Source organism: Benincasa hispida, chromosome 6 (genome assembly GCF_009727055.1).
Source record: "Benincasa hispida cultivar B227 chromosome 6, ASM972705v1, whole genome shotgun sequence".
NCBI classification, from domain to species: domain Eukaryota; kingdom Viridiplantae; phylum Streptophyta; class Magnoliopsida; order Cucurbitales; family Cucurbitaceae; genus Benincasa; species Benincasa hispida.
In genome coordinates, this window is record NC_052354.1 from 54,949,309 (window position 1) to 54,964,134 (window position 14,826).

The 14,826-nt window shown below is 28.2% G+C and overlaps 1 protein-coding gene across 1 annotated transcript; it reads right to left on the minus strand.

Annotated features, from left to right (window-relative positions):
* Positions 1 to 5,111: 5,111 nt before the first annotated feature.
* Positions 5,112 to 6,195, minus strand: LOC120080029 (ethylene-responsive transcription factor ERF039-like). The gene has a single exon (XM_039034562.1). It carries the CDS (start codon positions 6,094 to 6,096, stop codon positions 5,347 to 5,349), a length of 750 nt encoding a protein of 249 aa, XP_038890490.1. The 5' UTR covers positions 6,097 to 6,195; the 3' UTR covers positions 5,112 to 5,346.
* Between the last annotated feature and the right edge of the window lie 8,631 nt (positions 6,196 to 14,826).

Here is a 14,826-nt window from a genome sequence, read left to right on the forward strand (position 1 = left end):
TAAATGAAGCCTATACTTTTGTTTAAAAGTTAATGATCGTGTCTCTCACCATCAATTATCTTCTTTAGATTATCACGTGCTAACTAATCTATGTTCGGAGTGTAAAATTATTTCATGAGTTTAAAATTTTATGTTTAGGTGCAGAGTTGTTTAACTGGAGTTCTAAAATCTAGATATTTTTTTTAACGTATACTATGTAATAGAGCTATATTCAATCAATTTTTTTTTTTTTTGAGAAATATGAATTGTGAAGTATGTGGACCAAGGGGTGTTTTAATAAATAAAATTACTATTTAGTCACTTTATTTTTAATATAATCTATAATATTTCTATGAAAACCTTTTGATCAAAATTTATGAGATATTCATTTGTGATTGAAGCATAATAAAAATTTAACTGACATCATCCATTGTACTTAATAGAATTATTGGCACTTCTTTCTTATGGGTTTTCTAAAACAGACATAATTGAAGTCATATAGAACTTTTATTACATTTGACCAACAACTTTAGAAACATCTGGCAAGTGATAAGCTTCAATTAAATGATATGCTTAGAAACTTGTGAAACTTGGTAACATTATGAGAAATGTAAATACTAAAATTGTAATATGTGATACATATGATTATTTGTGCTCCTTGAAATAAAAATTTGTATCTAAAAATCTCTAAATTTTAAAAGTGGGTGTTTAGTAGATCTTTAAGTTTTCAATTTTACATTTAATAGGTCTTTAAATTTTAGAAATTTATATATCTAATAGATTATCAAACTTTTAACTTTGTATCTAATAATTTCCTGATATTTTCAAATAAGTTTATAAAGTTAACTTTGTTAGCTAAAATTGAATTTTATGTAGAATAAAGGCGTAAACTTTTAATTTTGTGTCTTGCAAATATGTGATTTTTTTAAAAAAAATCGAATAGGTCAAGGACCTACAATGAGCACCAAATAGAAAATTTATTTGACAATTTTTTTAAAAATTTAAAAATCTATTAAATATTTTGTAGAGTTTGGAGACAACAAGACAGAAACATAAAATATAAAGACATATTAGATACATTTATGGCATATTTAGCTTGAAGTAGAAGTTGGAGGGATTTGGGTATAAATTTCTACTTCTTGTTTAATCCAAAAAAATTCTTAAATTTATTGTGGACTCCACAACTAAAAACATCAGTTCGATTACTTATTGATTCTTTATATCGTGATCAGTCTTATAACTAAACAACTTCACTCTCAACTACTTGAGCCCTCGTCCCGAACGTGTTTTTAAATTTTAGAAACTAAATTTAAAAAAAAAAAAAAAACTTTGGGGGATAAAACTGTAATTTAGCCTATGGGAAAAAAAAGCTAAAATTATGGTATGGAATTGATTGTGGAGGTGGAGGTTGACAATAATGTGAAATATTCTATTGAGTGTACGGACGGCATAGGATTAGGGAGCCCCACACAAGGCTCTTATTATATTAGTATTTTTTTTTAATCCCAACCTAACACCCAAACCCAACAACTAACTACAATTGATCCTTAATTATGACATTAATTCTCTCTCTCTAGCGTAAATGATAACGACGACAACAATTAATGTTGTCAAAAGTAATAAAAGCATTTAACTCACTGTAAAAAGAAGAAAACAATAAATTAAGTCATAACTTTTATACATTTCTTATTCTTTTACTTATAAAAAAAAATCTATTTTATATCTCTTAAAAAATAATTGAGGTAATTGCAATTTTAATAAAAAAAAAATTTAAAATTAGACGCGTGTCCTTAGATTTTAATTTTTTACAAACATGTCAAAAAACTTCTGTATGAAAATTTGATTGTTCTCTGATTTCTATATGATTGCTGTGTAATTACCACACTTGCAATTACAAAAAGATTGAAGTCATTACTTTGGTTTCTTAAAATTAATTTTCCAAAATAATTTAAAGGTGATAATACCATCAATAAAGTTTAACTAATGTTGGACACAAGGAAAAATTAGGTTAAGGAATTCATTTTCACTAACATCATACAAAATACGTATAAACTTTGAAAAGTTTGACTTTCATCTTTGAACTTTGAAATTTATTTTAAAAAATCTCATTGAAGAGTTTTATTTTGACAAAATATGATAAAAATTGACGAACAAAACTAATACAACTAAAAAAATTGAAAGCTTATGTTATTTGTAAAATCATTCAAATAAATTGGTGTAGTAATTGATGAGTAGAATTCGATTATGCGTAAATGGTTTTAAAGATATTTCTTAAGATGAGTAGCAAATATCGCAATGTTCTATGTATGGATGTAAATAACATTATGTACATAGTCTAATTTTTATACATCAGTTACCACATCAATTTTCTTATTTTATTTTAATATAAAAAATATTGTTTGGACCAATTTCATAATTTAAAAGTATTGTTTAAAAAGTAAATTTCAAAATTTAAGGGTAAAAATAAAACTTTTAGTGACATAATTGAAATTTACCCCAAAATTCCAAAGTATTGGGTATAAATCAACCGTAATTTTTTTTTTTCAAAGGAGTTTTCTTTATTTATTATATGAGAATACTCATCAAGTCTTTCTCCCTCCATTTGAACCAATTAATATCAAATTAATCTCTCATAAAAGTTGTAAGAATAGGAAATGACAATTTTAGTTGAGTATTAGTACATCATAAATAATACCCCATTAAATCATATTTTTTAAAGTTAAAATTAAAAAAATAATAAAATTATATTACCCAAAAAAGAAAAAGAACACAAGGGAGGGAAGTGTATTTTGTAGTAGTTCATTTAAGTAGATATAAAAGTGGCAAATAAACATGAACGAAAAAAAGTTGCAGCAACTTATTGTGCTATGATATAACATTATTAAAATAGAGGACATATTTAAAAACACATAATTTTATAGTAATATTTATTAAAAATTATATTTAACAGACAAAAAATCTTCTATCTATTTATTTTTCACTTGATATGATTCAACAAGTCAATATTACAATAATTTGTGGGATCCACTCTATTATTAGCCCACAAATGTATTAGAAAAATGACTAAATATATGAATGAATCCTTCATATATCTTAGGTAATTAATTCTTAATCTAATGCATACTTTTTATTTTTTGTTATTTTACTTTTAATGTTCTAAAAATTTTCAATCCAAGTCCTTAAACAAATTTGTCAACATTTTTTAAATAAAGTCAATTTGTCATTAAATGATTATTTTATTAAGAGAAATTTTCAAAAAAAAAATGCCAACCTATTTACAGAAATAGTAAAAAAATAAAAATAAAAACTAATAAACACAGATAGATTTCTACCAGCGTCTATCAGTCATAGACTTCTATCAACCTCTATCAACTTCTATCAAAGAAGATTAAAATTTTACTATATTGTGTATATAGTTTTCTTTATTTTTATATTTTTTAAAATCCCCTTCTATTAATATACATGGACAAGTGAACCCGTCAATAAAAGAAAAAGAGTCTGATTGGTTAGCAAAGTCTCATTTTATTGACGAAATATACTGAATTTTAAGTAACATCTATTAGCTTGTTGTCCATTATTTCTTAACAAAATTCAACAACTTTTTAAGGCATATGACCCTACTTAAAGAATGTTTAATACTTGTAAAAGATAAGTTACCAAAGGAATTAGGAATTATATGGTATACATTTTTGCCAAAAAACAATAAAAAATCCCAAAAACTTTGTGTGATTTTTTTTTTCTTTTCCTTTATTTCTTTTTATTTGTAAATTAGGTTGACAATTTTTAAATGAATATTTTGTAGAATGTATTAGAAGGTGGTAAAAAAAAAAAGGAAAAAAAAAAATCTTGTTTGATTGTGCAGTTGGTTGAGCACTCAATTCTAAAAATCTAACCATAAATATGTGTGGGTCATCAAAGAGCAAAGACCATTGCTCTCCATTATTGTATGCTAGAATGACAAGTATCACTACTCCTCTTGCCCCCCCTTTTCACTTTTATTTTTCCTCTTTGTTTTGTTTTCCCTTTTCCTTCATAGTAACTACTTTTTGTCTTGGTTTTTTTTTTTTTTTTTTAAAGAAAAAAATAGTTTTAAATTTTGAATTTATTTTTTATTTAAAAATTTAAGGATAAAATTACAATTTTTGAAATTAAGACATTAAATTAAAATTAAATTTAAAATTTAAGACTAAAAATATAACACTTTAAAACTTAGGGACTTAAACTCAAAACTTAAGGATCAAATATATAGCATTTTGAAATTTATGATCAAATTGAAACTATACCTAAAATAAGGAACAAAAATGTTTTTTTCCCACCTTTTTAAGTATATTTTTCTATTTCTTAAAACTATGAGCCTTTCTCTTACTTCTTCCTTTGTTTTAGAGGTTTATAAAAATAGAAAAATAAGGAAACAATTTATACAAAATAGCAAAATTTAAATTATTTTTATAGAAGAGACGGATAGAAGTCTATTAATGTCTATCTGTTATAAAATTGATAGAAAGTCTATTACTGATAGACGTCAATAGAAGTTTATCAGTATATATCAATATATATTTTTTACTATTTCTGTAAATAGTTTGACATTTTTCCTATCGGTTAAAATTTCTGTTTGTTTTATAATATGTTTTTTAATTTTTTTAAAATACATTACAAAAAACTAAACAAATAAATTATCAATAAACCAAGGAGCAAAATTTTTCAAAAGTTTTTTTTTTTTTTTTTTTAATTTTTTTAAAAAAACAACTGTTATCTCTAGAATTTCGCCCGTATAAATTAATAAAATCAAGAGCAGTGAGAGAAAAAAATTAAAATATAGATGTAAAAAGGATGAAAATATTAAAAATGTGAGTTTATTAGTCAATTTTCTCTTACGTCCATTCTTCCAAAAGTCTACTTATTTAAGATGAAATTTTTACTTTTTGTTTTCATTTTTTTAAAAAAACTACTCTCGTCAATCGTCCAAATGAGTTTTTTTTTTTTTTTTTTTTTTTTTTTTTTTTTAATATTTTAAATTTATGTGTACAATAATAATAAGTGAGATTTTATCATGGGAGATAATTTAAATATCACCTTCTCAAATGGTTGAACTAAAAATTAAGATAGATTGAGAAAGATTGAGAAAGAAAGATAAAAAAAAAAATGGTTAACTGAATAGAGAGAGGAAATGGAACTGGAAACACAGAGAAGAAAACACTCACCAAGACAAGATCCCTAATTTAAATTTCTTAGCCCCTTTAAAAAAATTGTAAAAGGACTTCACATTTAATTTAATTAAATATATATCTTAAAAAAAAAATTGAAGAGAGAGAAAATCACACAACAAATTCACAACCCAGTTTGTAAAGAAGTGATATCAATTTAATGTTACCACGAGAAAGGTAAAGGTTGAAATAATGCAGTGGGAATCACACACTCTCTTTCCGCCATTGCCATTTGATCTATAAAGTACTCATAAGCTTCTTCTTCTTCTTCTTTTGAGCTTTTATTTTCTTGATCCCATGGCCCATAGCTATATTGCCACTCGTCAAACACGAACTCGGTCACCGATTCGACCGATTTCTCGTACCCCGTTCCCAAACTCGGCAACTCCACAATTTCACTTAGTTCCTCCGGCGTCGACTCGTCCAACTCGGGCGACGACGAAAAAGGAGGCGATGAGGGTGGTGGTGGCGGTGGCGGTGGAGATGAGATGACGTCAGGAAGTTGCATTGAAGCGGCAAGAGCGGCGGCGGATTGAACGTCACGAGGGGACGAGGAGGCGGGGCGAGGTAATGAGGCGGCGAGTTCAGGAAAATTGAGGATGGCGGAATTGCCTTTGATAGTGAGGGCAGCTACGTCGTGAGCACGTGCCGCCATATCCGGCGTGGCGAATGTGCCGAGCCAGATCCGACTCTTCTTCTTCGGCTCTCGAATTTCCGACACCCATTTGCCCCACGCCCTCATTCGGACGCCGCGGTAACTTGGGTGGCGACTATTGTTGCTACTTTCTCGATCACGCTTCAGCCGAAGTTTCGATGAGGGTGAGATGGAACATGAAGTGGAGGAGGAGGAGGAGGAGGAAGACGAGGAATTGGCACCACCGGAGTCGGTCTCCGGCACGGTGGCGTCGGCCATTGGTGAGTGATGTGGAGTTGTGTTATTGGTGAGAAATTAATTGGGAGAAAGAGAGAGAATAATGGAAACGTGTGTGAGAGTGAGGAGTAAATTGAAGAAGTGAGAAGAAGTATTGGGGGGTTTTAAACAGCCACAAATGGCCGTACCGGATTGCATGTAGTCAATATAATTGCGACACGTCATCAACACACATTGAACAACGAAAGTGTCGACAAAGAGAGAGAAACTTTTTGGGGGTGCAAAGTATAAATTTGTAAGAATTATGTGCTGACTGTAATAAGTAAAAAAAAGAAGGATATATTAGGTAAATAAAGTGAAAAATAAAAAGGAAACTTGAAAACCTTTCTAATTATGGGCGTGGTTTGTAAATCATATCATACCCATGTGGACTACGTAGGGTACGGTAGTACGCTTTTTTTTTTTCTACAAATTTTAAAACAGTAAAATTACCATTTTAGACTATGATTTAAAATGTTCTTTCTTCTTTTTGTAGTCCATCTAGTTATCCAATTAAATTTTGTTGCATGGCAAACTCTTGTAATTTTCTTTTTCATTCATAGGTGAAATGGGTTCTAGAAACTAGAAAGATGGGTATAGCACGATGATCTCTAGAATTGTTCTTACAGATTAGTTAACATTCTCTCTGGTGTATAAGAGATTCCAAAATTTTAAATTTATCTAATATCTTTGTGAGCTTTTAATTTTGTATTTAATTGGTCTCTCTTAGATATTCAACATTGTTCATTAACAAATCTATTAGACATTAATTTAAATTGTGCATCTAATAAGACATTAAGGTTCATGAATTTTAAAAATTGTTGTATAAGTCAATGACTTCTTAGATACAACCTTAAAAATTCAATGACTTATTAGATTCAAACTAAAAATTCATTGGCTTATTAAATTATGTTTTTTTTTTTTTTTTGAAAATAAAGTCTACAAACATCATTTCTACTCCTAAATTTCTTGTTTTGTTATCTACTTTTTATCAATATTTTCAAACATCAAACGAAGTTTTGAAAACTAAAAAATGTAGACCCTTTTGGTAACCAATTTGTTTTTTTTTAGTCTTTGAAAATTAAGCATATTTCCTCCATATTTCTTACAATGATTTACATCATTCTTTAAGTACAGTAGTTGAATTCTTAGCCAGATTCTAAAGGCAGAAACAAAAATTTAAAAGTTACTTTTTTTAGTTTTCAAAATTTGGCTTTTTTTTTAAACCATTAGTAATAAGTAATGAAAAACAAAGAAATTTAGAGATGGAAGTAATGTTCTATAGGCTTAATTTTTAAAAACAAAAAACAAAAAATAAATTGTTACCAAATGGGGTCGTAGTCTTTAGAAATTTGTTATTGTTTTTTGATTTGACTAAAAATTCAACTCTTTTACTTAAGAAATATGCAAACTACTATAAGAAACTGAGATAAAATATGCCTAATTTTCAAAAACAAAACAAAAAGTCGAGGTTTTGTTTGATAACTGTTTGGGTCTCGTTTGGTAATCATTTGGTTTTTGGTTTTTTTTCAAAAAAAATTAAGTCTATTTCATCCACTTTTTTTGTATAATAATTTGCATTTTTTTTTAAGTACGATTGTTGAATTCTTAGCCAAATTCCAAATTCCAAAAATAACTTTTTGAAAGCTACTTTTTTTTTTATTCTCAAAATTTAGCTTGGTTTTTTAAACCGAGTGAAAAATAGATAACAAAGGAAGAAGTTTAGAAGTGAAAGTAGTATCCATAGGCTTAGTTTTAAAAAACAAAAACAAAAAACAATATAGTTACCAAATAGAGCCTTAGTTTTTAGTTTTTGAAAATTTAAGTCTATAAATACTCCTTTCACCTCTAATTTTCTAAATTTGTTATAAATTCTTTACAAATATTTTAAAAAAACCAAATGGCCTTAAAAATTGAACTTATAAATATATAACAAAAAAAATGCAATTAATATCGCCATGTGCTATATCAAACACCCTATTATTATTGCAATCATCGACACTAGATCATTTCCATTACATTAATTACTATCCATTTTATTGGCAAGGATCATGAGGATAAATAAGCTAAATTATAGGGATAAATTTGGAAACCCAAAGTGTAGGAATGAAATCAATACAAATATAAGAGTGCATAAAAGAAAATAATGCTTTTAATTATTAAATATTAATTTAATCAAACATATTCATTACAAAGCAATCCATGATTAGTTATTCTTTCTTTCTTTCGATTTCGATTTCAACCATTAAAAAAGTGGAAGATCGAACTATTTCATCTTTAAAATGATAATTAATATGTTATCTATTTTTTTAAAAATAAATTGAATATTTTATCTATTAAACTATATTCATATTGACTTATTATATTTTATGATGAATTCGTCAATAGGGTGGTCGGTTACTTTACTATCTTGGACAAGACTTACTTGCTCATTTTTTATGGATTATCTCTATATGAGAAATACTTGGATGCATCTTAAAATATATCTATTTCTGTGCATTCTACTTTCATCACACATGCAAATCCCCAAAAAGATATAAAAAGAATTTGTCTTGTGACAAACTATGATTAGATAATTTGATGAGGTACACAAAAATGGGTGTAATATGAGATACACTAAGTATTGGACAATGATTTAATTTCTATATAGCTATTTTGATACATAGTAGAAAAAAAAGATTTAAAAAGATGATACTATTAGATTTTTATTGGTGCAGTTTGAGTTGTAGAATAGATAATTGCAATCCAACAAGTTTTTTCTCTTAGGTTACTTTATTCTGGGCCAGGTTTTGTTGTGTTTATTAGAAGGAATATTGATGCCTTGTAACTGTTTTTTAACAGCTTCATAGCTATGCTCTATTCTTTATATGAGCTTTTTGGGGCTTAAGTTCTCTGATCCTTTCTTTGCGGAGTATGATGATCTTGCTAACTTCTTAGGTACACTTTTATTTGAAAATATTACAATTTTATCTTTTATTGATTGATTTAAAAGTAATTATAATGTGAATTTTTAAATTAATTTTAATAGTTATAAACGAAAATTAATTTAATCATAATTAATTTTATATATATTTTTAAATTAACTAATAGAAAAGTAACATAGAGGATTAAAAGTGAGTATTAATATCTTCAAATCTAAGATAAATTGGAAACTAAACTCATGACTCAAGGGTAAAAGTGTAACCTTTTGAAATTTAGAAATATAAAGAAAATTGAACTCAAAACGCACGAGTAGATTTAACATTTTGAAACTTAAGAATCAAATGGAAAATCTTTTGAATTCTCAAATTCATAATAAAGAGGTATTTTTTAATCCAAAAATTTGTACCATATATGACATTTTACTATATATATATATATATATTTATTTATTTTATCCCACCAAAAAATAAAACTATATCGATGTGAACTAACCAATCACTTACGTAATAAATATTTGGGTCCATTTTTACATCATAATATAGTGACAAGGACCACGATCATAATTTAAACATGGTGTATATTTCAGTCTCATTGTGCATTCCAATCTTTAGAGTATCCCCATGTTAGTGAAGGTTCTTATTTTCCCTTTTTCGTTAGTTTTCATCAATTTAATTATTTTTCTATAAAAATCATATTAAAGTTATTTATTTTTTTTTTTAAAAAAAAACTACAATACAAACCCATAGGATTGTTAATAAATAAACATTAAAATAATTATTAAACAAACTCTAAATATTATGGGAAAAGAAAAACAACACTCGTAATTTAATTGAAAGAAACAAAAGCCAATTCATTCTTCATATTTATTTTTTTTCAAAAGAAACATGTAGCTAAGGCCTTCTAGAAAAATCATACAAAAGGCCAACACATTTTTGGGCAATTTTAAAGGGAAATTATATGTCAAATAAATCCCTAGAAGCTAAGAAGGGAAAAAATATCTAGAAATGGGCTTGTTTGCCATTAATGAAAATTTCCAAAGACTTTCCTTTTTCCTTCCTTTAAGAACCACACAATGGAGGGCTAACTTTAATAAATAGTTCCTTTGCAATTTCACCTATCTTTTTTGTCTCTTGGCATTTAACTCATCATTACCTAAACTTTTGCATTCCTTCCTATATCCCCTCCAAAACCCATCATCTTTTTGTTCTTTATTCTTTTCAATGTTTTCTTTATTATAAATGTTAAAAAAAAAAAAAAAAAAAAAAAGCACCCATATCAAAACGATATTCACATATATAACTAAAGGGTATATCATCTATTAAAATATCAAAATATTAAGGGCTCGTTTGATAACGTTCATGTTTCCTGTTCTCATTTCTCATTTTTTGAGAATCGATTTCATTTCAAATAGTTATCAAACATATTCCTATTTCTAGTTCTTAAAAAATAGGAAACGAGAAACGAAAACGTTATCAAACGGGCCATAAATTTTCTCATTATGAAATATTATGTTTTTTTGAATTAAGACTATATTTACCAATCTATAATAAAAATTGTGATAGATCAATCATAGTGGACCAGGATGGCAAACGTAATTGGATTATTTTTTATCACATTTATTTAGAATTATGAATATGTCACATTTACTAATACCGTTACCGTTTGACCTTAAACAGGAACGATAAAGGTGGCAGTGAATATGATAGATTTATGATAGATTTATATTTCTCATATTGTAACAACAAACTAACGATAATGTAATTTCGAAATGTAAATGGATTGGTAACCAAAGACATTGACTCTTTTTGTAGTGTTTGGAGCCCATGACTTCTTTGAATCTTACTAATGACTTACCTATTTTCCCACATTGAGATATAGTAAAAAAACAGGGCATGCAGCTCTACCAACCAACCAAGATAGGTTTTTTTTTTTTAAAAAAATAAAGAATGATATAGTATTAAATAGAAACGAAATAGAGAGAAACTATTTGATTTTCAATTGACTCATTTTATAGTGCTTAGAGCCCATGACTTTTCTGAATCTTTTCGACGTGGAAAAATAGGTAAAATATTTTGATACTTCTAATATTTTGTCAAAATCTAATTATAAGCTAGAATAAAGTTAATTTGTCATATGAATTGTTAGTCGTCATCAATTCTGGATCTCAATCATTGTTGTTTTGTGAAAGATCCACTGCTTTAAAAGCAAAATCGGCACAATCTCGATGCTAAATTGTCAGAAGTCGATTGCTCCCCAAGGTTAACACAACACCCTTCTCAGACATGCACTCATCGAAGAAGATTGGAAGCGAGTGAAAACTTTGCTCATAATTAAATCATTTTTAATAGAGAGAAATATCATGCCAAACTCAAATCTCACCCTTGAGGACTAAAACAACCATTTTTTTTTTAATAATCCAACAAAAATGTTTTCTAAATTAAATGTAGACAATATTTCAAATCTTAATTAAGTACAAAACGTTCCATATCCAAATTAAATAGAAAAACATTTCAATTACAAAAAACTATTTTCAAATTTAAATTAAAAATGAAATACACGTAAAAATCTTTGGTTAATTTTAGGGCAAGTCATTGAAGCAAATGACTAATTGATTAGTCATTCCCAACAATCCCCAACGAATGACTGGCAATTAGAAAATAATAAATAATTTATCTAAGCAGATATAAGAGAATAAACTTAAACATCAATATCTTCGATTTGAATTGATACATAGTGAAGTAAGGCAACAACTTGACTAGAGTGAGTGAGATACCTTTTGAACTTTCAATAACTATAGTTGAGATCCCCATAACACGTTTTACTTCTTAAATTTTCGTCGATTCTACTATAAAAGCATCCTATTTAAGGCCATGCACATAGAACCTCGGGTCAACGTGAAAGCTCTAGAAAAAGACTCTAGGCAACCACATCTTCACAATCACGTTAATTGCTTCATCAAGTTTATCGTAATAGACCACTAAAAAATTGAACTATAAAGACTTCGCAACTACTCCATACCAGGATCAACTTCATCAAGTGTAAAAGTCAAACTACTCAAAAACTAAGCTATGAAGATTTTACAATTATCCATTAAGTCCATACGAGAACCACCCAAAGAAAGGGCTATGAAATTTTTAAAGGTTTTAGTTTTGTCCATCAAGTTCGTACTAGGACCACCCAAATGAAGGGTTGGCCATCAAGTCTATTACAATAGACCATCCAGATAAAGGGCTATGGACCACTATAATAGTTTGAGTCCCATATTTTTCGAAAATTCTAGAATTACTCTCTTTGTTAGGCCTTTAGTGAGAAGATCTGAAAAATTCCTCTCAAAACTTACAATGAAATAATTCTCCTTTAAGTAATTGTTTCGTAGCTCCATGCCTGAGGTATATATGACTCCTCTTGCCATCATACACACTATCCTTGACAATTCATATGGCAACCTGTGAATCACAGTGCAAAGAGATCGGTACTAATGTCCACCCACAATGGTGCATCTCCCAATAGGCTTCTAAGCTACTCAGTCTTTCATCCTACTAATTTTAGAGCAATGAATTTAAACTCTAGGTGGACCTTGCTATATAAATCTGTTTTGTAGACTTCCATGAAATAGTTCCTCTACCCAATAAGTACACATCCACTAGTAAAGCTTACTTCGCCTTTCTAAGTTACCCAGTTTGCATACACTACCCTTCTAATATGGTAGAAAAATATTAAAATGTAAACAATAATCTATTGTACCATTAAGATGCCTTAATAAATGATGAAGAGCAATCAAATGATCTTTAATCATAGGTCTATTATAGTTCATAATAACTTAACACTTCCTATAATCCTTACATATTCGGATCGAGAAACACTATCTTCCTTATTTTTCTTAAGATTCATACTAGCATCATAAGGTTTCTTTACAGGAGCATCATCAAAGCAATGAAATCTCATTTTTCGATGTATGATTGATATAAAGAAAATCCATTTTCAGTTTCTTATCTTAACACCAAGTGTCACATCATCCTCGCCTAATTTTTTTATTTCAAATTGTGAGGACATAAATAACTTAATATTATTACTTACATCTATGTTTGTATCAAAGATCAGTATACCATCAACATACAAATGGATAATCACATAATCAACTCAAATAAATTTGAGTAAACGCATGTATCAAACTATATTAACAAATACTCACATAATCAACTCAAACAACTTGAGTAAATATTTCTTTACATCCATGCGATGTATTATAGAAATGCTATCAAGGGTTTATAATGATTATTTAAAATATATTAGTCATATGAGAATATGCATCAAAATATTTGAAGATTCGTTTAAACCTAACTAGTTTGTTTCCTTTCATAAATTGAAGATCCATGTTTAACTCATAATGTCTCTTCAAAAGTTTCCAAATCATATAACAACTATAAATCATCAATCTTTATTCTCTCTTTTCAAGATCCAAGACATACATACTTTTAATCAATTGAACTTATTATTACCCTTGATCATCTCCTTATCTAATAAATGTGATGATCATCTCCTTATCTAACCAATTTAGGACTTTGGTCACATTCCCAACATTCTTCCCCTCGAATAAAGGACCATCGAGCCTCCCCTCAAATAATCATTTATCCGTCTAACTCTTGTATAGGCTAACTCCTCTTCACTAGAGCATGCTACCTATCTAACAAAGTTCAGGTATAGATCATACCATGACATACTTTTAAGGCTCCAGTACATCTTTGTTCAACATAGCTAAACTAGGGGCATGACTCTAATACTACTTGTTAGGGACAACAATTCTCAAAATATCTCCACAGTGGCATGATATTGTCTACTTTGGGCATAAGTCCTCACGACTTTGCTTTTGGTTCCACCCAAAAAGTCTCATACCAATGAAGATAACTATTCTCACTTATATACCCATTGAGATCTTGAAAAAAAAAAACCTTAGTAAACATTACACATTTTATAGCTAGATGATGTCTCAAACTACCATCAATTCTACAAGCTTCCATATAAAATGATGGAATTTACATATATTCATACTACAAGCAATGTATAGGGCCAAACTTAATTTAAAAATAATAATAACACTTTATAAAATTAATGGCCATACAAGATAATTTATGGCATAAATCATGTTTAAGTAGATCACAATAGCATCTCATTTAAGTTAATATAGTTTACTACTCATGAAATATTCAAATACGTACTAATAAATGAAGGATTAATATAACATAGAATGGAAGAATTCATAATCAATAAGCACTTAAACTACATTTAATTTGAGTTTTAAACATGCTACTCATGAGGTTTTCATAAGAGGATTTGAATAAGACAGTACCTTTGTAGTTCTTGTCACAATTTCAGCAGAATCTCCACAAGTTTGAGTTGGATTCTTTAGATAGACCACCAACAAGATCTTTTCCACTATGTTCAAGAAGGAATGTGTGATGGAAACACTTTAATTAAGCTGAATTGAAGATGAACTAGAGAGAGGATTGTAGGGTTTTCTGATTTGCAGCAACCTGGAAAAAGAACTCAGAGTTATCTCAAATTCCATGTATGAAACTTCATTATATAGACTTTTTTTCATGCATTAGAACAGGGTTGCATGTAGGGCAACTCCTACTTGGTATTAATTGAAGAATTCATGGTGGAATTTGGTGATAAAGCGCCATATGTGATGTTAGTGGATTTTTCTAATTTTTAGGAAAAATCCACTAACTCAAAACAATTTCAAAATTGATTTTTCATTTAAATAAAACTATTATATTTAAAATTTAGTTTTATAAAATTAATTTGATA